This window comes from Alligator mississippiensis, chromosome 4, assembly GCF_030867095.1.
Source record: "Alligator mississippiensis isolate rAllMis1 chromosome 4, rAllMis1, whole genome shotgun sequence".
In the NCBI taxonomy this organism is placed as follows: Eukaryota; Metazoa; Chordata; order Crocodylia; family Alligatoridae; genus Alligator; species Alligator mississippiensis.
Window position 1 is genome coordinate 106,167,636 of NC_081827.1, and position 21,345 is coordinate 106,188,980.

The 21,345-nt window shown below is 41.1% G+C and overlaps 1 protein-coding gene across 2 annotated transcripts in view; it reads right to left on the bottom strand.

The window, feature by feature from the left end:
• The window catches only part of STAB2 (stabilin 2), a 138,923-nt gene that overhangs the window by 42,225 nt on the left and 75,353 nt on the right, over positions 1 to 21,345 (bottom strand). For both annotated transcript variants that reach the window (XM_019489317.2, XM_014608426.3), the window contains 11 exons: positions 19,642 to 19,773; positions 17,933 to 18,061; positions 16,154 to 16,207; positions 13,864 to 13,959; positions 13,130 to 13,325; positions 10,771 to 10,866; positions 7,924 to 7,969; positions 6,986 to 7,062; positions 5,091 to 5,216; positions 4,392 to 4,465; positions 1,645 to 1,716 (listed from right to left, as the gene is read on the bottom strand). In XM_019489317.2, the coding sequence (XP_019344862.1) occupies positions 1,645 to 1,716; positions 4,392 to 4,465; positions 5,091 to 5,216; positions 6,986 to 7,062; positions 7,924 to 7,969; positions 10,771 to 10,866; positions 13,130 to 13,325; positions 13,864 to 13,959; positions 16,154 to 16,207; positions 17,933 to 18,061; positions 19,642 to 19,773 (1,098 nt within the window). The remainder of the gene's footprint in view (positions 1 to 1,644; positions 1,717 to 4,391; positions 4,466 to 5,090; positions 5,217 to 6,985; positions 7,063 to 7,923; positions 7,970 to 10,770; positions 10,867 to 13,129; positions 13,326 to 13,863; positions 13,960 to 16,153; positions 16,208 to 17,932; positions 18,062 to 19,641; positions 19,774 to 21,345) is intronic.

Here is a 21,345-nt window from a genome sequence, read left to right on the forward strand (position 1 = left end):
TGCGTATTTTGTTTGTGCAGCCATTGAAGCTTGGAGACATAACCTGTTGACAGGCCAGGCCAAGGGGTGACAAAAGATTAACACCTACGGCTCAGTGGCTATGTCTGCATTGTGGACTGCTGGGTAGCAGAGCAAATTAGACTGTACAGAATGCTCTGCTGCTGTAGCTAGATCTAGTTGGGGATGGTCCTGCTTTGAGCAGGGGGTTGGACTAGATGACCTCCTGAGGTCCCTGCCAACTCTAACTTTGTATGATTCTGGTACCTGAACTAGGTTGTTTACAGCTGAACTTGGTTGTTGAACTAGGTTGCTAGCCCTGGTATTTGCACACTACATTATGCCCACCAGTGCAGACACACCTAGCAAAAATGTATTCGTTTTAAATACTGAAGATTTTTCCTCTGACACCAATAAGCAAATGCTTGTGTGTGTCCTATAGCTTTCTCCTGCACTGTTTATTTAGGGAAAATATAAATGGGAGTTTAGTCTGAGTCAGGTATACTCAATAACACCTCTTGGGCAAAATTCAACTCTACACCAAGGGCCAGCGCTAGGACTAGGGCTTAAGTGGAAGCAAATGGTGCCCGGAGCTAGTGCTGATCTCTGCACTGGGGTAATTTCATGAGAAAGGGCTTGACTGTCCAATCTGACTGAGCCCACCCCATGCAGAATGGCATTTCTCTAATTCAGCAGACACAGGGGCAGGCCTAACTTACCTCTGGGACAACATGCCACTGGAGGAGTTAGTGCAAAGTGTCCCTTCTTCCTTTTACACCAGCAAAGAGTTCCCTAGCTACTTTGTGCTACCTTCCTTTTGCAAACTAGGGAATCTGCCCCGCAGTAGTACATGGCTAGGGGAGCCAATAAGCAAAACAGGAATGAGGCATTGGTTTTCATCTCATCAATTTCCCATTTTACTATCTCAACCCAGTTGTTTAATTGTGTCTCCTAAAAACAGCACTTACAGAATTCTCTTAAAAAACTAGTACTCAAGAAATAGAAAGCATTTTATACAGTGGGGTTTTAAAAACAGTTCCAGCAACAACTGAAAACACCTGTAGAGAAACAAGGAAAGCTTCTGCTCATATTTACAAACAATGAACCAGAGTCTGTCCAAGGCTATGATTTCACACTCTTTTTGTACATCCAGTGAGCAAGTTGGTGGTGTATGTGGTGGCAGAGTAGTTTATACGTCTTGCTATGACCTCTGAGGCCTGCGTTTAAACACCTGAGTTCACATCAACTGTCCACAGGTGATCCAACTATAAACAGGTAAACTCGTCATTCAAGCTGGGGAATAATGGCAGCCAGATGTGATGCTGGCAACATCACTCCTTATGGTTGTTCAACTGTATATAGAAACTGGGGTACCTTAACCATACTAGCTCTACAGACTTCTAGGCTTGGAAAAAACTTGGAACAGGCTAAGCACTAAACTGTACTGTAAGGGAGGCCTGATACAGAAAAAGCCCAAATCACATGTTGACAGCACTGAAGCACATGCTTAGATGTTTTCCTAAATGGGGTCCTAGCTGGGATAAGATACACATTTCTAAGATAGGCTTGAATGCATGTCAATTCAAAAGCACATTGGTGTTATTTCAAAAATTTAAATGATGAACAGATATAAAAGAAGATACTCACCACTGAGCACAGACTGATGTACGTGCATGTTTTACCATCCCCTGAATAGCCCTTCAGACAATTGCACACTGCCTATCAGGAGAAGACAGGAGCCAGATTAACACTAAAGCACATGAAACTTGATCACAGTAACTTTTAATCTTATTTGTTTTATATCATCCAGGCTGATATTCATGCCAAATGAAGGGAAAAAAGAATGCAGAATCCCATTGTATAATCAGAACCATTTTGTAATTTTCCCTTTCTTTAGCTACAGGCACGTCATCCCCCTGGGGCACATCCCCAGATGGTGTAAGCCACTGTAGCCCCATCGGTCTCAATGGAGCTATGCCAGTTTAAACCAACTAAGGATCTGTCCTTGTACATCTATCTATCTATCTTGTTTTGATTTTGGAGCTCTGGCTATCTGGGAATGGCCTCTATCTCACCGCCTACAGTGTTTCCATTTCAAATATCAGCTGAAAACACAACTCCTCTTCCATTTTTATCCGTATTATTTAAATTGGTAAATCAGGTGACAATATTTGGAATAAAAATAAAAGAAAGAAACTAGGGCACTTTTATTAAAACCTTTTTAAGGTGATGAAATACTTTTACAAAAAACAAAAACATTTTGTTCAATAAAATGCATTCTGTTGTTGCTACAGGCATTTTCTTATTCAACAGTGTCATATTCATTTCTTATTGTAATTACACTATGATTTTTTCTTTGCTACATGCTGTTACTAGACAGCTGCAAAGTTAATATGGCTAAATGAAATTACTTGGTCTTCCTTTAAGTGTTGTACTTAATACCTGTCATTTTAGAGTCTGGGGACATCCATTACATTATGTTCTTGTTATGAAATAATACTTTCTGAGGTATTATTCAGGTATCAGAAACTAAAACTACCAAGCAGTAATGGCAGTTTATTTAGTGTACTGAGATTTTAAATATACCTTAATAAATGACCTAACTCTTTGGGGATACAAGTTTCATAGATTCATAGGTCAGAAGGGACCTCAACAGATCATCGAGTCCGACCCCCTGCCAGTGGAAGGAAAAAGTGCTGGGGTCACATGACACCAGCCAGATGCCTATCCAGCCTTCTCTTAAAGACCCCCAAGGTAGGGGAGAGCACCACCTCCCTTGGAAGCCCATTCCAAATTTTGGCCATCCTTATCGTGAAGAAGTTTTTCCTGATATCTAGCCTAAGTCTGCTCTCTGTCAGTTTGTGACCATTGTTCCTTGTTACCCCAAGAGGTGCCCTAGTGAACAGAGCATCTCATGATCACCCTTCCTGGACTCCCATCTTGCCAATACTCTTATCCCACAGTGTATCATTGACTAGACTCCTAAACATGCTGAAGTTAGCCAAGTTGTAGCCGTATTGATCTACAGGCAAAAGGAGTCAGAACTCATGAAAGAGGTGATATCTTTTATTAGACCAACTAGATATTTGCAAAAAAAAATTCTTTATTTGCAAGCTTGTGGGCACACTTAGAGAATGCAAAGATTGTACAATTTCTCCTAGGTAGAAATGAATACAAATGAGAAATGAGTATTAATAAAATATGAATTTTCATTTCCACCTAGGAGAAATTTTGCAACCTTTGCAGTCTCTATGCCTGAAGAAGGGTGTGTGTGCCTGAAAGCTTGCAAATAAAGATTTTTTTTTTGCAAATATCTAGTTGGTCTAATAAAAGATATCACCTGTACCACGAGTTCTGTTTCCTAATTCTTTGGGGAAGCACAGGCAAGTCAGGTTTAGAATTAATCCTCTGCTTGTACGCTTTTACAGAAGATAGAAGTATCAAACATATTACACTAGATGGGTCAACTATGGGGCTTCCTAGGAAGAAGCATAGCAACTGCTGGGCTGCCATGACCCCTTCCGTCTAGATGGGTGGTTTCAGGCCCCCCACTATGAGCTGTCCCATGCATAAGAGTTGAGATGAAGGAGTAAGTGATCTGTGCTAGCAAAAGGACTGATACAGATAATTTCCCTCCTAGAGGAAATGGGAAGCATGAACCTGACTATGACTCACATTCATTGTCTTTTTTGCCCTGCTCCTAGGGAACACACTTCTATATTTTCCTTTTATGCAGGCTGGATTATACAGTTACAGTCTGGTCCACAGTTACTGAAGCATGTCTGAAGTACTAAACTAGAAACACAGTAATAAGTAATTCAATTATACAGTTAAACTTACTTTCATGAATCAGTGGCAATTACAAGTGTCAATAAGTAGAACTGTAGTATTATTAGTTAATAATTTGTTGTAAACATATTGTACTTACAATCATTGAATTATAATGTCTAACTGTTAAACACTGCTAGCTTCAATTACATTTGAATGGCTGTAGCTACCATTGCTCTGATTTCAGTAAGGACAGAGCCATAGTGGTTGATATTTGCACCAGAGATGCCAATTGTGCTAATGGAAGTTTTTCCTCAGGGCTTCTAGCTCTGTTTTCAGATGAAAACTGCTAAAAAATATAAATTAATCGAGACTCTCCTCCAAATTACATTTCCTGTCAATTTTTTTTTAGCTTTATTTTTAGCTTTCTCCATTTTTTAGGTTTTAACAAGAAAATGAAAATTATTGAGGAAAGCAGACACTTCCCACAAACTACTTTGTCATACCAAAAATCCAGCATCTGAAAATAATAATTAAAAAAAAAAAAATCAGACAGAATTTTTTTGCTAGTTCTAACTGGAAATGGTCAAACTAATCTTATATGACTGCCCTGACATATTACTTACCTGGTTTGGTCCAGTTTGTGTGCATTCTGCATTTCTATCACATCCACCATTGTTCTTCAAGCAGGGGTTGATTTCTTTATATAACAAAAATAACCAGAAAGATCTGAATGATTTATACATTCTCACTTAATGGTCTGTGTAAAGTAAAGTGTACTAAGATTGTGAATTTGAGATAAATATGATTCTTTTTGCTTCTTAATATGCACCTTATAATTCTTTTCAACTTTCTTGGCAAGGACTGTAATCATTCAGACAATACTGCTCATAGAATGGTTTTCTGTGAGGTTTAATATGGTAAGTCTTTTTCATGCTTGAATGGGTTAAGGAACCATAATCCAAAACCAAATGCCCACTGAAGTCAATGGAAGCTTTTGACTTCAATAAGCTTAGCATTAGGATCCCCAAATAGTTATTTTTGTTGGGATTCAGATCTCTGGTATCTTCACAGTTATTAATGCAGAAGAATTGCTAGTTATGGTGAGTCTTGCATTTTGCATTTCTGTGGATATGATTTTCTTTTAAAAGTCTTTTGCATTTTGCTTCAAAGCAAAAGGTGCAGAGAGTGGTATCTCTTTAGGGATCCCTGGCTTCCCTTGCTTATGCTAAGCGGTATTAATATATACGGGATATGCATTCTATAGACATGCCAGTACTACCTCTCCAGATTATGACAGGACCACCGACACAGTTTGCACTTACCAAGGCAGACTATTCCATCCCCAGTGTATCCAATTTTGCAAACGCACACTCTGTTCCCAGGGTTGGTTCTTCTACATTCTGCTTTGACAGAACAGCCACCATTACCAGTTTCACATGCATCAATAGCTGCATCACAGGGGAGACAGAAAACCTTAATGCATTTGATTTGTTTATTTTTCATTTGAAATAACTCTAAATACAAATAGATTCATTGACATTTCATAAACAAACCTTTCTGATCTAAGAGTTCACAGAAACAATTTGCATTGTCCAATTTATTTCTTAATGATTACAATGGGAAAAGGAAAAAGTGAATTTCTAATGTGGGTATCATTTGTTCTTCCAAAATTCCTATCTCTTATTGCTACATGTGACAAAGAAAAATAAATGAGAAGGCTTTCACGATTTTCATGGGAACATAGGGATTCTCCTAAGTTTTCTATAGTTTGCTCCTTACCTCTACACTTAAACAATCTTGCTTTGCAGGATGTCTGGATGAGTGTCCAGTCCTTGAGCTTCCCCAAGGTGGATGCATGTGTCTGTAGGGCAGAGCGCTTTGCCCCTACCAGCCTAGTAAGTCAGAGATTGAACCTCTGGAATCAGAATTTCAGCCTCTAGTTTGACAAAGGTGAGCATTTCCTTCTGGGCCAATGGGCTTTTCTGATAAAAACAGAAGTCCTGTGGTATTCAATTCATGCTAAAAAATGCTGTCACAGCACTGGTGTCAGATGTCGTATTTTCAGCCATTACAGTCGAATACAATATTTTTAATATGGACAGTCCTATGACATCACTCAGCCGTCTTCTAGGAAGAAGTCCCATTGACACAAAGTCAAAATGGCATAAATACATGGGTGGCAGTACACTGTGTAGTACTTTGACTATTCAGATGGAAATTCTTGCCATTTTCTCAATTCCAGAAAATGCTGGGCCCCTGATAGTGACCTGGGCTGGGCTGGGCTCTGCTGAGATAGGTGTGTAGGGATGCAGAAACCTGATGCCCATGGCCCCAAAGAGCTCTTCTGGAAGCTTGAATAGCCATAATGCGGAGGCATTTTGGCTCATAAGCCTTTCTGCTCAGGAATATTTCAACACCAGAAACCAAGAAGGGTTGGCATAGAGCCACTATGTCAGCTCTGCACCACCAAGGGCTCCCCTTATACACGGAGAAGTTCTAGGTAGCAGATTAAACTGGCTCTCGGACTTCTGCCACTAGGATATAGCAAATATCCATCTGCAATACAGGTGCCAGAATCTTGACTTCGGATACTGCTCCCTATTATGGCGAGACAAACACTCCCTTGTTCTCCAGGGCACTATTTTAATCAGATAAGGATTAGGAAAGGCAACTATCACATTAATTACATGTACCGTAGCAGGAAACAATCTAGGTCATAAATCTGGACATGTCAATTTTTCAAAAGAACACCTGGGATTAACCGCAGTTGCCTCTTTCTTAAATTCTCCATTAAGTAGTTTTATTTTAGCATCTGAAAATGTGCATCCATTCAGAAAACAGACTAACTGCAGAACTGACTAAAAGTGCTATTGTACCCCAAATCAGCCTATATTCAACAGGCTTTGTCTGAAACAGAGAACAGACACAAACCAGATTTTGTCACTCCCAAACTAACCCAGCTCCAGTTGTGCACAATATGTTCCTTATTCCCCATTCTTCCCTTTTAGCCACACTCTACCACATCTCAAAGATTTGTCCTTTGCTTTTGTGAATCCGCACCTGTTGCCATCTATTCATTTTGAGTAAACTGGCAGCAATCCTGTTTTCAATTCACGTATATAGAAACATGCATCTCTTGCCAGCACTTCTGTTTCACAGTGAACATCAAGTACTTCAAGCACATTCTTTTAAAAGGTAGAAAACAAAATCTACTTGCCTGTACAGTATGTTCCATTCCCCTTAAACCCAGCTGCACACTTGCAATATGCACTACTATTAGACCGGAGAAAACAGCTAGAATAGTGAGAAAAAAAAAGTGCTACATCAAAAATAATCACTTCCTCTGTATTTTCATCATTCTTCCACTACAACTTTCTAAATGTGATGCTCATAAAACCGAATGGACAAGCAGCTTTGAAATATGACACTGTTATTACAATGCTGTTAATTAAAATGAAGGTATGTAAAAATTTCACAGTGACTTTATTACACACTCTAATTTTAAGCATCCAAGTGTCTGCTCTAGCCCTGCAGACATCCTTGCCATCTATAAATCTAGCAATTGCATGTCTGTTTTCTCATGACTTGTGCAAAAGTGTCATTTTTTGAATGCAAACCTTGTTTTTTTGCAGTCTAGAAATTTAGGGGCCCAAAGTTGGGCATCAAAACATTTAATGGCCTCAAATTAAAGACTGTTTTTGTAAATCTGGCTGATACAGCTAAAAGAACACCTGTTATGAGCTACAAAGAACAGATAGAGCAAAAGTCTGCACTCGGCAGATTACAGGGCTGCCCAGGACTGAGTCCTGCTTTTTTAAACATACATAGAACTCCTCTGTGCTGATCTGAGAGTATAATTTTGAACAGTAGTTGGGATAAATATTTAAATGAAGTGGTCAGTGGAAAATAAAATCAGATCACTGAAAGATTTTGAGGTCTTCTCTCTTCCTGTTTTCCTGGCCTTAAGTCTGTACACATGGAATGATCTTTCAAAATATCTTTCCTTACTCTCTAAAAACCTCATGTCCTGACCAGTGTTCTCTTGTGCGTATGGTGACTGACTGGGTTCACTTCAGTAAGTGCTTAGTTCAGGGGCAGCCATGTCCCTTAAAATTTTATTTGTCCCTCCCCTACATGGCTGGATTTTATACGTACTTTGCACTGGTATGACATGTTCTGTTACATGCATCATCTTTGATTTCTGAAAGAGAGAAACCACACGGACTTTTACAGCTTTGCAAGTCAACATTCTAAAATGATAAATCCCTTTACCACTCTTGTTTCAAATACTCTCTTCCACTTTCCTCCACAGGCCTACAGTTTTACATTTATCTTGCAAGAAATCTGATAGAAGCCACTGGGATTTACTTGTGGTTTAAGATACTCTTCATTGGGTGCAGCTACACGAGATGTTTACTGTGGAATTGCCTGACTAGCTCCATAGTAAATGTCTTGCATCTACACATGCAAGGTTATTAGGCTGCAGGAAACTAATAAACTCCACAGCAGGATAGTACTTGTAAATACAAGAACTATCCTACTGTGGACTTATTTACTGTGCAGCAACACACGTGTACATGCTGACCTGGGTGTAAATTGCGTCTGGTCAGCCCAGCCAGCAGAGGGCCACAGTCCTGCCTGCTGTCTAGCCACATGGCTCAGCAGCTGCAGGAGCCTCATGGCTCAGTAAGCTCTGCTGCCACCTGACACATGCACCTGCTGCCTGGTCCTGGCCCTCCATGCCCCTTGCCAGCCTGGGGCTGCCCCCTGGACCCTGGGCCACACTGCCACTGCCAGCTGGAGCCTAAGGCTGGCCCCTGTGCCTTCTGCCAGCCCAAACTGTCACCTGGGCAGCTGTGGCTGGAGCCTGATGTTCCCCCTGGCTGCTGCAGGGATCAGAACAGGGCAGGAACAACTCTGGCCTAAATTGCTCCTTCCAGTTCAATTTGCTTTTGTCCTGGATGCACGTGTAGATGCTGTGCCTAGGAACAGTTTAATGCATTGCAAAATGCTCCACAGTTTATTTAGTTGTATTAACTGTATGTGTAGACATGCCCACTGGGAATCAAATGGCAGTATTCAGCCTTCTGTTCAGAAAAATCCATCCCTGTATACTGGGATACCTGTCCTAAGCACCACTTAAACCATATTTGGGGGCATTAGGTGGCCTGTAATTGGTGCACTGGCCTTGTGCTGGCATTTTACCTATTTTTTAAAAATGGGAGAAAAGCACCCTTTTTAACCACTTAATAGTTATCAACAATATAAGATACATGAGTTAAAGGAATGAAAGAACCTCCAAGCAATTTAAATTATGGATTAATTGTAATTATTACAAAAGTTATCTTCAACATTACCTACTGCTTGACTTATCCCCCATCAGACAGTTCTGTTAATCTAGTAAAAGGAAGGGAGCTGTACTATTTCTCTTCATTCTTTTATTCTATAAAGCCTACTGAACAAGTATTGTGTTGCTGCATTAACTCACTGTACTGTACCTAATTTCATTTTCCTATTTTAAATCTTATCTAAAAACTTCTTGTTCTGCCCCTCTAGCAGCCTTGGATAGAATTCAAAGTTTACAGGGGGATAGCAAAGGAGCTAGGCATGACTGAAATGTCACTGAAAGATCCCAGAATAAATTTTAGTGAGAGTTCAGTGGTGCATACATAGCTGCCTTGTGCTGGCTGATGCATAAGATGCATTTCATCTGTAGGGCATGTACTGGGTCATCAGTATTACACTACATAAAAAAATAGCAGATGGACAACACAAACCCCCTAAGCTGGGGCATCATCGCTCAATCGGGGGTGGGGGGAAATTGCCTCTGAAACAATGAGGCAAAATGCTATTGGTGTAAGTTATACAGATTTAAGGTTCATCTGTCCACATCCAGTCTGGGGTAGATGTTTGTTAAAGTGCCAAAGTGGTCATTACGTGCTCTTTTGTCATCTAGAAGTGAGTTGCTATAATGACTGCCTCCTGTGGGAACTACCCCAGTATAGCTGCACATCAGTCCATTCCTGATCCTGGTTTACATTATAGAAGTATACAAATGGATGTAAATTACATTGGGGTATGTGTACAGACCCTTGGTGTACTGGTATTCTCACTTAGTTCATACTGCATTTTCATGAGGGGCTACTAGCTACTGATTTTCTCTCTTGCATCTCCATATGTTGGTGAGCGACAGAACTTTTTGTGTTCCTCCGCAATATCTGCCTGGTCCTTTGGTATTAAAGATTCTATGTCATCTAACCTATTAATTTCATACAGCACCTATCCAGTCTAGACTGATACGTCTTACATTTGTGCTGCTGTTAAGCATGTAGACCTGCAGCCCAAAAAGAGTCACAGGGAGTTAATTACTCAAGTCCCATTGCAAGTCTATGCTTTTCCAAATCAATTTTCTGTTCTAAGCCATGAATTTATCCCCGATGACTTCTTGTTAACACTGGTGGTTAATTCCTTATATGTAAAACAAAAAGCAAAATAAGGATGTTTCCTTCTGTGGCAGGCTGAGGGCCTTTTTATAGTGTTGAGAAGCTGCTTGTTCTAGGTGAGAACCTCAAGTACACATTACATTAAAACATACAAAAAACTAAAACTCTTGGTTCCAACATGATACCTTTTATTAGACCAACTGGAAAATGGCACAAGGTGGTAAAAAGTCCCCATAGCTGGAAATAAACTTCATTTAGAGGGAGCTTATTTCCTACCTATGGGGACTTTTTACCATCTTGTACCATCTACACTTTTCCCAGAGCCTGATGAAGGGACTTTGATCCCGAAAGCTTGCAGAAAAGGACAATTTTCTTGCCATTTTCCAGTTGGTCTAATAAAAGGTATCTTTTTGGAGCCAAGAGTTCTAGTTTTTTGTACGTCTTTTTGTCTCAGACCAACATGGCTACCAAGTACACCTCATTACATTAAGATGTATTTTTTTCTGGTTACTGCTCTAGATCCACTGAAAAATATGCTGACTTCTTCAGAGAAACTTACCACTGTTGCATCTCACACCTCTCCATCCAACATCACATTCACAAGTGCCATCGCCTTCAGTCCCACTGTTGCATTTCCCATGAACACAAGGGCATTCTAAGTGTGCAAATATGATTAAATCATTTAATCCAGTAATGCTCAACTCCCAGCCCACGGGCCAAACCCAGCCTACAGAGCCATGGCATGTGGCCTGCAGGGTTCTTTGGGATTTGGGAAATTTGGCTGTGGGGGAGCAGTGACAATTAAAACTGCTACCCTTCCTTTGCTGCTGAATTCCCAAGCATGGCACAGCAAGTTAAAAGCCTCATATAGTCTAGACAGCAAGTTAAAAGTCTAGACTGGGCTACGCAACCTCCTCTGCACAGTCAGATCAGGCCAGATTATCCTCCTTCCCCGTGTACATAGCCAAATTGAGGCTGGGACATGCCCCTTCTCCCTCCATGGCCAGATGGAGCCAGGCCATGCCCTGTCCCCCCACGCGGCCAGGTTGGGGCTGGGCCACACCCTATTTCCTCCCTTCTCCCCTCCCCTGCGTGGCTGGATGGGGCCTACTGTTGAGATGCAGCCTGCAGACAGACTAGGTACAGTCCATTTGGCCTGCAGGGCAAAAAAGTTGAGCACCACTGATTTAATCTATACAGTGAATAGAGTACAGGGACAATGGAAACATTAGAAGGATTTTCCAAATGTATTATATCCACATAGTCTTTGTTTTCTACTCTCTGGCTCCTTGTGCCCCCTATTAACCAGGGCTGTGCTGGCTCAACATGTTGCAGTACTGGGCATATGTTCAAACATGGTGCCCAGAAGCAATACACTCCAGTGTGATATGCGCCAGAGTTTATTGCTCTGTGCTAACTGCACATGTAGCTATGCCTATTATGTATATTTCAAGGGTTGTATTGCTTTGCAGTAGGAACTTTTCAAAGACAAATGCACTAGGGGTATGTAACCTTTTTTTGTGCCTTTGAAAAAATCAACTCCTAAGTTGGGGGTAAATTATTTAGATGAGTGTTTGCAATTGGTGTTTGTTTGCCACTTAGCAGAGAATAAATCTGAAAAACTAACTGTATAATTCTCAAGTTACTGCTTCCATACAGGACTTTTAACTGGAAATCATATTGGTGAGAGGTGAAAAGAGAAAAGCTTTTCCTGAGCCACTACATGAAGGTAGTGCATGTAGGTCATGCAGGCAGAGCTAATGAGCAGAGAATTGCTGTGAGAAGCATGGTAGAGGGCAAACACCTCTATTAGAAAAAGCAATTACAATGCTGTGCATGAAACTGGCCCAGTATAATTGGGTAAAATGAGGCCTTTGAAAGATAGGAGTTTTGAGACTAGTTCCAGGGCTGCCCTGGTCAAAAGGTGAAAGTCCGGCTGTGCCAGGGAATGAGAGGCTGTCCTTCACTTGCCTGGGAAGCTAAAGGCAAGACATTTTAATTTTAAACTACACTCTGGGTGCGCCTATATGAGATGCTATGTTGCCATAGCGAGGAGCTACAGTGATGTTGCTCATTGCTATGGCGACTTAGCATTGGCATGCACAAACCATGAAGCAAGCAGTAGCAACAAGCTCCTGTGCAATAACTTGTTGCTACTGTGCAGTAGGGTCAGAAATGACCCATGTGGTGCTGGGACTGTGCAGTACTGGTGGTTACTGCTCAGTCAATTACTGCTCAGTAACAACTGCCCAATCAGGCGCATGTGTAGATGTTCCCTCTGTAGTTTATGCTTTTGCCCAGTCTTGTGATTTAACTTCTAGTCTTGTGATACGTGTTAATGGGAGTCTCAGCTTCCAATAATAATGGAAACACGTAAGAAACTAGCTCTCACAGCTGCAAACAGAAGCTTGAAAAAGTGACCCCAATACTTGTTTAAAATAAATAAATAAACAACCCTTTCAGAAAGGCAAATAAAAAGAGCCTTCAAAGTTAGTGGGTTTTGTTGTCATTGTTGTTTTTTAAATCTCCTAATTTTTAAACCAGTCAATGAGGTTTTGGGATCTGATTCATGATTTTGAATACTTGGGTTTGGCAATACTGGATATATTCTTTTCTTAACACCCTGCAACATTCTCTCTTCCTCAAGCTCAGTGTGTGTGTGTGTGTGTGTGTGTGTGTGTGTGAGAGAAAGCAAAATGATTGACCTTGTATAATTCTGGTGACTTGGTGGAATTACTTCTGACTGATACTAGTGCAGGTAAGAAGTTACTTAGCACCTACACTGAGGGTTGAGAGAGTTGAATCATTCAGCCACTAAATCTCAGACCAATGTCAGAGACTTTTGGTTGGTTGACTTTTCTCTTACAGAACTTGCAAGATTCGGGAAGGTGCCCATGTAGTTTAGAAGCAGTAAGTACCTTGGTCACAGTTGCGGCCATATTTGCCTTCATTACAGGTCTCACATGCTGTTCCATTAAAACCCTCATCGCATTTACACTCTCCTGTGCCATTAACACCATCCATGCATACGCCATTTCCAAAGCAGGCATTTCCAGCTTTTCCTGGACAGGGCTGGCATTGTGGACCAAAGAAGCCTGCACAGCATCCTCTCGTCTGAAGGAGAAAGACAACATACCAAAGGGTGAAGCTGATGCTTTTAAGTCACTTCCCAGTGACTTAGGTGCAGGGAGCTGTGCAAAGCCAGCTATGGGGAGGGTGCTATGAAAGCTCAGTTTCTGTGCATTGAGGGTGGGGAGGAACGCAAATGGGGAGTAGTCAACTTTCCCTCTCTTACCTTTTCAGTGCTTGTAGTGTAGGGACTACTACTGAGAAGATTCAAACTCCTCCTTCAGTTTAAGCCTAAGGATATTACCTAATCTCAACTTCCAGCCCTTGCCCTGGACTATTCCTAACTGCTGACATCTTGTAATTGTCAGCAGCTTCTTAAACTTCTGACCAAGCACTGTGACCAGGACCTCTTTCAGTAGTGAGGCCTACTGAGAGAGTTAATAAACTGTACGGCCGGGGCTATCTTTTTGTTCTGTGTTTGTTCTGTGTTCTTAGTACAGTGGGGTCCTGGACCATGGCTGTGTCTCTAGGATGCAATCATGATACATATGCTAAAAAAAGACATTAGTTAGGGAATACTCACAATGACAGTCTTCATGCATGTGGCCTGACATCCAATGTGACTGGATAACCTTCCCCTATAGTATTCAGTATAGATGCAATATTTCTTCTCTCCTACCTGTTTAAAAGATAACTGCATCAGGACTCAGTGTCATATAAACAGGTTTTAATCCACACAAACTGGTTATTACCATAATGAGTCAATTTAACCCAATGTCCCTGAGCAAAATGTTTCAACTTAAAAGTAGTCATCCTTGGTCAAAATCTGAACTGGAAATATTTCTAGGTTTGAACATTATAATTTTTTCAGTTCAATTGCTTTTATTTTCCACTGCATTTCTGTGCTTTTCCATTCTGTGTGGACAAGAAAATATCAAAACACTGTTTTGATGGCTGTTCTTGTATTTTGTTAGGTCTGGACATAATTAGGAAATGCCATATATCTTGGGAAAGCCTTTTCTTCTAAGATTTCCTGCCTGACTGTATAGTTGCAAGAGGTTAGATAAACAACTCATGGCATGAGGTTTTATTAGAATAAAAATGCCAAAGTTCTAGATTTTTGTCCATCATTACTTTTGTAAGGATGTGCTAGTCTCTTATACTAATAACGTGCAGAGAAATTTACAGACGTGAGGTCATGTTTGTAATCTCATTACAGACACACATTTTCAGCCTTAGAAGAATATAGCAAAATCTATTCATATTCATTCTAGATTTTTATTTCAATCCAGCTTTAACTTAATCTGAAATGGAAATCTACCCATAAAGAAATCTACCCATAAAGGAAAATCCAGGGATGACAAAACTCCTAAACTCAAATCCTGTTCCACCTCTATGATGTCAAAATTACATTTACTTGTCTTTTAGGTATCTAAGTCACTAAGTGAAATCCTATTTCCCTCTGTGCAGCAGTCACAAAACTGCTAAGATACTGAGACTCCTTGCAAATTTGCCTTTTGGCCTGAAGATTTCCAGGGCTAGGGACAGACATTACACATAAACCAGTTTAAGTGATCAGAAACTGGTTTAAACCTGTAACATAACAGATGTTCAGTGTACATAAACCAGTTTGCAAATGGCTGAAACAAGTTTGAGATAAACCTGGTTGAATGTGGTATCAGAGTGAACTGATCTGGCTCAAACTGGTTTATGCAATGTTTGTCCCAGCCCCCTTGCTGGTTTAAGATAAACCAGACATCTTCAGCATGCTCTCTGGGCTGGGTGGGACTCTCTGCTCCACATCAGGGCTGGCCCCTCCCCTCTGTGTCTGCCTGGCTTCTCCATGCTAAACAGGGATTATTCCCCCTCCACGCCTCTGCTTTAGCAGACAGCTTCGGATTAGCTAGCAGATCACATGCTGGCTACAGTCCGTGCTGTGGGAGAGACAAAGGCAGACAGGCTTTTTGGAGCTAATCAACAGGTATCTTAATATCCTTCCTTCGAAACCTTTGAGAAGAGCTGTTTGCTTCCCTCCCTCCCCATCACCACTCTCTGCTAAGCACAGATACCCCCCTCCCCTCTGCCTTTGCTGAGCTGTCTGTATATTAGCCAGCAGACCACATGCTGGGTGTGTGCTGAATCAATAGATAGCTGGTAATGTCTCTGTACTGTTTTCTTAATGGGGCAATAAATACTGAGATAAGGGTGATAAACACTGTTATCAACTCCCCCCTTCCCCCAGCTTGCTTGCCTCTCAGTTTGCTGCAGACAGTATACAGAAGTAGAGAGGGAGAGTGAAAAGCTCTGTATCATTAACAGATGCATGCCCCCCCCCCATTTGCCTCTGAGTGCTAGCCCAGGGCTGCAGTCTGCCAATACTCCCACCCCTTGAGCAGTGAGCAAGCTCTGCATTTTGCTTTAACAGTCTTTGGATAAAATGTAAAAACAGCATTGGGAGCTGGGGACTCTCCTGGAGAAGCACCTCTCTCTAGTCTCTAGTCCAGATTCAGAACCATGAGCCTCCCCTGGAGTTACGCACCACTCACTCCTGTTGTGCTCTTTCTGAGTTTTTTGCAACTGAAGAAATGTTTTATTAGCATTCTATAGTAAAAAAACATGGGTGAAAACTAAGAGCTACCATTTTCCCAGGGGTGTTTTGAGTCTAACCAGGTTGAGAACCACTGGTCTAAATCATTTAAAAGAAAGGGACAGGCCACATAATTGATATCATTTTACTCAAATTAATATATACTTATACCAAGGATAAACTGAGCCCATTAAATCTTTATCTGTCTGAAAATTATATAAACAATGTATGCTTTGGTTTCACTATGAAATTAATTGATTACTAACATTAATTGTAAAATACTTACTGCTTTAGTTCCAGGAGGGCAGCGAAATCGAAACAAACATGTGCTACACTTTTCCTTAAGAAACACAAAGGACACATGGTTAATGAAGAAAGAATACATGGGTACATGCATGATTTATGACCTGCAGATATCATCAAGCTGTTTCTTAATCTAGCCCTCAGAGGAGCTAGGGGACATGAAACAGGGAGGGGTAACCCCTTTATTATTCTGAACATTCAAGATTACCGTTGGAACTGGACTTTCCAGGAAGGAAGTTCTATACACTGCAGGAGTTCATAACCCTCAGCAGGAAGAGTCTTCAATGGAGTGGAGAAGAGTGGAGGCTCCAACAGCCAGAGACTGTCCGGCTCCACAGTTTCCCTTATAAAATCCGAGTTCAGATTCTGGTCCTAGTTCTGTCCCCTCTGTGACACAAGGGCAATGACAAGCTAGAGCAGGTAAGGATCCCCTGATACACCATATGACAATGGTGTGGATTCAGCTATGCCCTGCTTCAGCAAAGCACTTAAATACATGCTGAAGACCATCTCTGTTTAATGAAAAATGTGATTAAGTCCTACTGACTTTAATGGGACATATGTGGTTATGTGCTTTGCTGAACTAGGGGCCCAGGAGAGACAAAAGCTGTCCAAGGACATCACAGATCTATACCACTCGTGTTCAACTTCCAGCCCACAGGGCCATGTCATCTGGCCCATGGGGGTTCTCTCAGGCCTGGAAATTTGGTAGCAGGGAAGCAGTAGCAGCATTAATTGTTCCAAGAGCTGCAGCAATTAACATTGCCACCCCTCTCTCACTGCCAAAATTCCAGACCTGTGGGGAGTCTTGTGGTCTGGATGACCATAGGATCACATCAGGGTGTGGGGTTGTGCTGTGGCCAGATCCGTTATGCAGGATTGTACCAGTGCACAAGAGTACACCTGCAGACTGACTCCACATTCAGACTCTACTTTGCATCCTGCCTACTGGCCAGCTCTGCACCACTCATCTTGCCCATTGGGCAGATAGAGTAGACCAGCGGTGTTCAACCTATACTGTAAAGTTTTGGTATTAGACTGAGAGAAGCTTAATGTGAACTTCTAGGAGAATCTTTTTGATAGTGAAATATATTGGATGGTGGGATAGTTTCCAAAGAAAACAAAAGAAGCTCCAAAACTTCATTCACTTAAATTTAAATGTAAGCCTCTTTAAACTGGGCAAGGCTTGAACCTTGCATAGTAAAATCTCTTTACTATGCGAGAGAGCCTTTCTCCAGTTAGAGTGTGAGGATGAACAGACTGACAGCCTAATGATAAGGAGGGCAGGGCAAGGTACCAAAAGCCAAACTTCAAGTATCTGAAGGAAGCCTCCCAAATCTATTAACTTTTGACATTAAGATGTGTCAGGCAAAAGAAGGGAAGGCCAGACAGGGGAAACAGGAATAGGGTGGTTCCTAGGGGACGTTGCAGCCATCCCTGAAAGCAGAGCCTGTAACATTCACTCTTTAGTATAGATAAAATCAGACTATTTATTAAGGTGGTGGATTAATTTAGGCTTAGACCAATGGCCTGAAAAACGGTGTGCACAGTGGGCTGTGATATCACTATTGTTTTTGATAAAAGTTGACTCTTGCAGAATCAAAGCAGTGCTTAAAGGATGGCAAAGCTATGTAGGGTTTGGTTGTGGAAACACCAAACACTTTCTCCTGGCAAATACAGTACACTATATCCAACATGCCTTAGTTGTATTTTGCTACAAACTCCAATGCTGGACTTCTGTCTCCAACAGGACACAACTTACGTTTTTAATCACAGTGTCATTTATATCACATCTGTTCTTCTGGATTTCCAAGACTTTTCCTAATCCATGAATAATGCCCTTGTCAGTTGCAATATTTGTATAATTTATAGGTGCATCATTAATGTACAGCTGTTAAGAAAATAAAGGCAGTTAGAAAGTAGTAGACCAGGTTAACTACTCAGCAGTAACATTAACAGTTAGAGGCAAAACATACGCTTAGAAACAAACTAGCATTTTTGGTGCCCTGGGCAGGAGGTGTGTGCAGGAGGGAGAAAAATGATATCATTCAGTGATAAACTCTATTCAAGCAACCATTTAAAAATGTGGGCAATCCTAAGGACATGCTGGCATCCTATTAATGTACGTGAGAGCATTGTTGAACTGGAGTCATTTTATGGAGGAGACCACAGGACAGGAAAAGGAGACCAGGGCTACCCAGTACTAATTTGGGTAGGTTGTTTCATCTTCTTGTGCCTTAGAGCATCTTTACATGTGCTCCAGGAGTGGAGGAGCGCTTAATTAGAGTGGCCCTGAGGGCCACTCTAATTAAAGCACCTGCAGTCTCTCACATATTCAGCATCCTGCACTTCAAATTGGTGGCAGGGGGTGCTTTGACTAAAGCTTGTTCTACAAACTTTAGTTAGAGTGCCCCTGCTGCCATTTTGAAGCATGGGGATGCTGAATACATGAGACATGGAGGCTGCTGGAGCATGCTTATTAGCTAATCAGTGGCTACTGGCCTGCATTGTACAGCAGCTATTAATTCTACGTCTTACTGCTACTAGAGAGTCTGTTTTCATTTGAAATAGTAATGCTATTTATTGGTGGTCTTTTAATACCTTCCATCTCTGAAGATGAAAGTGCTTTGCAACATGGATAAAACTAAGGGTGCTTGTAGACATGGTTGGATGCTGTTCCAACATGTTGGAATTACAACATATCAGAGTGACATCCCCACATGTCGACAGGCATTCTTAGTTTCTTCATGAATCAAAAGAGGTGTTGTGAAGGTAAATTCATCCATGTTTCAAAGCGCTTCCATCTCCAGAGATGGAAGATATTATAAGTAATAGTATTAAGTATAATAAGATAGTAATATGTATTATAAGAAAGTATTAAAAATAATAAATAATATTACTTTTTCAACTGAAAACAGAATCTCCAGTAGCAGCAGCCACTAGACATGCAACACCACCATCATGCCTTATAAAACCAGAAGCTAAATCTCAATAGCATAATTTAAATCCAACTGAAGGTCACTTCCAATATAACTTTAAATTAGGCAGGCTGTGTCTAGACATCGCATCTGAATGGAATTCCTGTGACATTAAATGTTTCAGAAGTAATGTTGAGTCAATAGCTCTTTCTGCCTGCAAATCAATCAAGACAGAGGCAGATAGTATGGCCAGGTTCAAAAAAGGACTAGTCAAATTCATGGATGATAGATCTATTAATAGCTGTTGCACAAAATGGTTGGAGTTGTTTTCTCTGGCATCTCTAATCTAATTATCTTGGATACCAGGAAAGGTAATGAACAGGGGATAGATCACAGTAGATATATTTGATTCAATGATCTCCCTCTAAAGCATCCACTAGTGCTACTGCTGGAGACCTGATACTGGGCTGATCCAGGATGCCACTTCTTATAGTCATATAATCTTAAGATTTCTAAAGAGAAGAAAATTTAAATTAACTATAGATAGCAGCACCTGGTCATTTTGGAGAAAGAATCCCACTTGATAGGAAAATCCAAGCATGGTCTCCCTGTGCATGCCATTGTGCATGTCACTCTTCAAGAGCTTCTCCTCCAAGACAATGTGGTATCGGATTTGGTCCTCATCCTGCAAGGTGCGATTAAACCAGTGATACTTTGCCAATACTTTAACATGGGTGCTCTCAGGTGACAAACACATTGGGTGAAGTACTTTTCATAAAATAGTAAAAAATACATGCTGGGTACAATCTCTGATGCTTCAAGACATAAATCAAGCATTAACTGCTTAGATTTTGGAAATAACTTCTCCATGAGCAAGTTATGGGGCTTCTTTGCAATTTTCACCATATAAACATCATGGTACTGACCACTGATGAAGACAGGTTACTGAAATACAGAAACTACTGGTCTGAACTGCTATGGCAATAGTGTGGCTTTGTGTACAAGCCTAGCCTAAAGATTTTGGAGTTACCCAGATGATTCTTGGGATAGATCCCACATTTAACTAATTAATTTGACATAAGATTACATGTGTGGAAGGAGTCTACATGGCACCCTCCAACCCAGTTCCCTGCTGCAGATACAGAGGGAGCCCAGTTGCTTGTTTCTTTTTGCTTCAGCAATCTGTTTATATTGATTTATATATGTTTTTATATATGAAGGCTATTGTCACCAGGGAACAACACTTTTAAAATGACCATTCTCTGCCTCTCATCAGGGGAATAAATTATTTTTTTCCCAAAGGAAATGTCAAATTATTTTCTGATTCTGTAACTGATTGTGTGTGTGTGTGTGTGTGTGTGTGTGTGTGTGTGTGTGTGTGTGTGTGTGAGAGATCAGGCCTTTCCCCATATTACTAGAATTGCTTTGTAGCATGCCTTTGGTATGGTCACAAATGCATTATTATATACAGTTTACTGGCTTGTTCCCCTACCATTCATCTAGTGGGACTGAGGCAAAATTTTCAAAACCTTCTAAATGGTTTAGGAACCTCAGTATTAATAAAAATCAGTGAAAGTCAGGCTCCTAGGTCATTAAGTCACTTTGGAAAACAGAACAAAGATAGAGCTGTTCAGCAATCAGAATTCATATTCTGAAGGAAATTAGGGCATTTCACAAAAATGTGTTCCAATTCAGAAAGAAAACCAACATTTTTCAAATTTTCTGCAGGAGGGAAATTCTGAAAATGGTAGTGTTAGAAAAAATAAACCATTTCCATTTGATTTTTCTGAAATAGAAATGGCTGCTCTGACTTTGGAGGACTCTCCAAGGAGACTGCCAAAGTCAGGGACTTTTGGGGTGGACACCTGCCAGTCTAGGAGCCCTGAGACCCTGCAGCTCAACTTGGGAGTCTCATGGTTTCTAGGCTTCCTCCTGCAGAGCTGAGCTCTCTAGCTAGAGCAGGGGCTTCCAGCGCTTCCAGGCTCTAGAGCTGGGAGTGGAGCTCCTGCTAGAACCAAAGCTCTTAGAGCCTGTGTTCTCCTGGATCTGACACGGGGAATCTTGAAACTTCAGGCTCTTTAACTTTTTCACCTCTACAGCAATGCTGCCCTGGAGTTTCAGAGCCTGAAAATGCCATGGGAGTCCTGGACTGCAATAATCCACATAAGCAAAGCTGTTCTGGACCCTTGGAAGTTCTGGAATATATAGCTTCTAGGCAGCCTTCATGGTGGGGCTGGTATGGACCTTGATAGCTCAG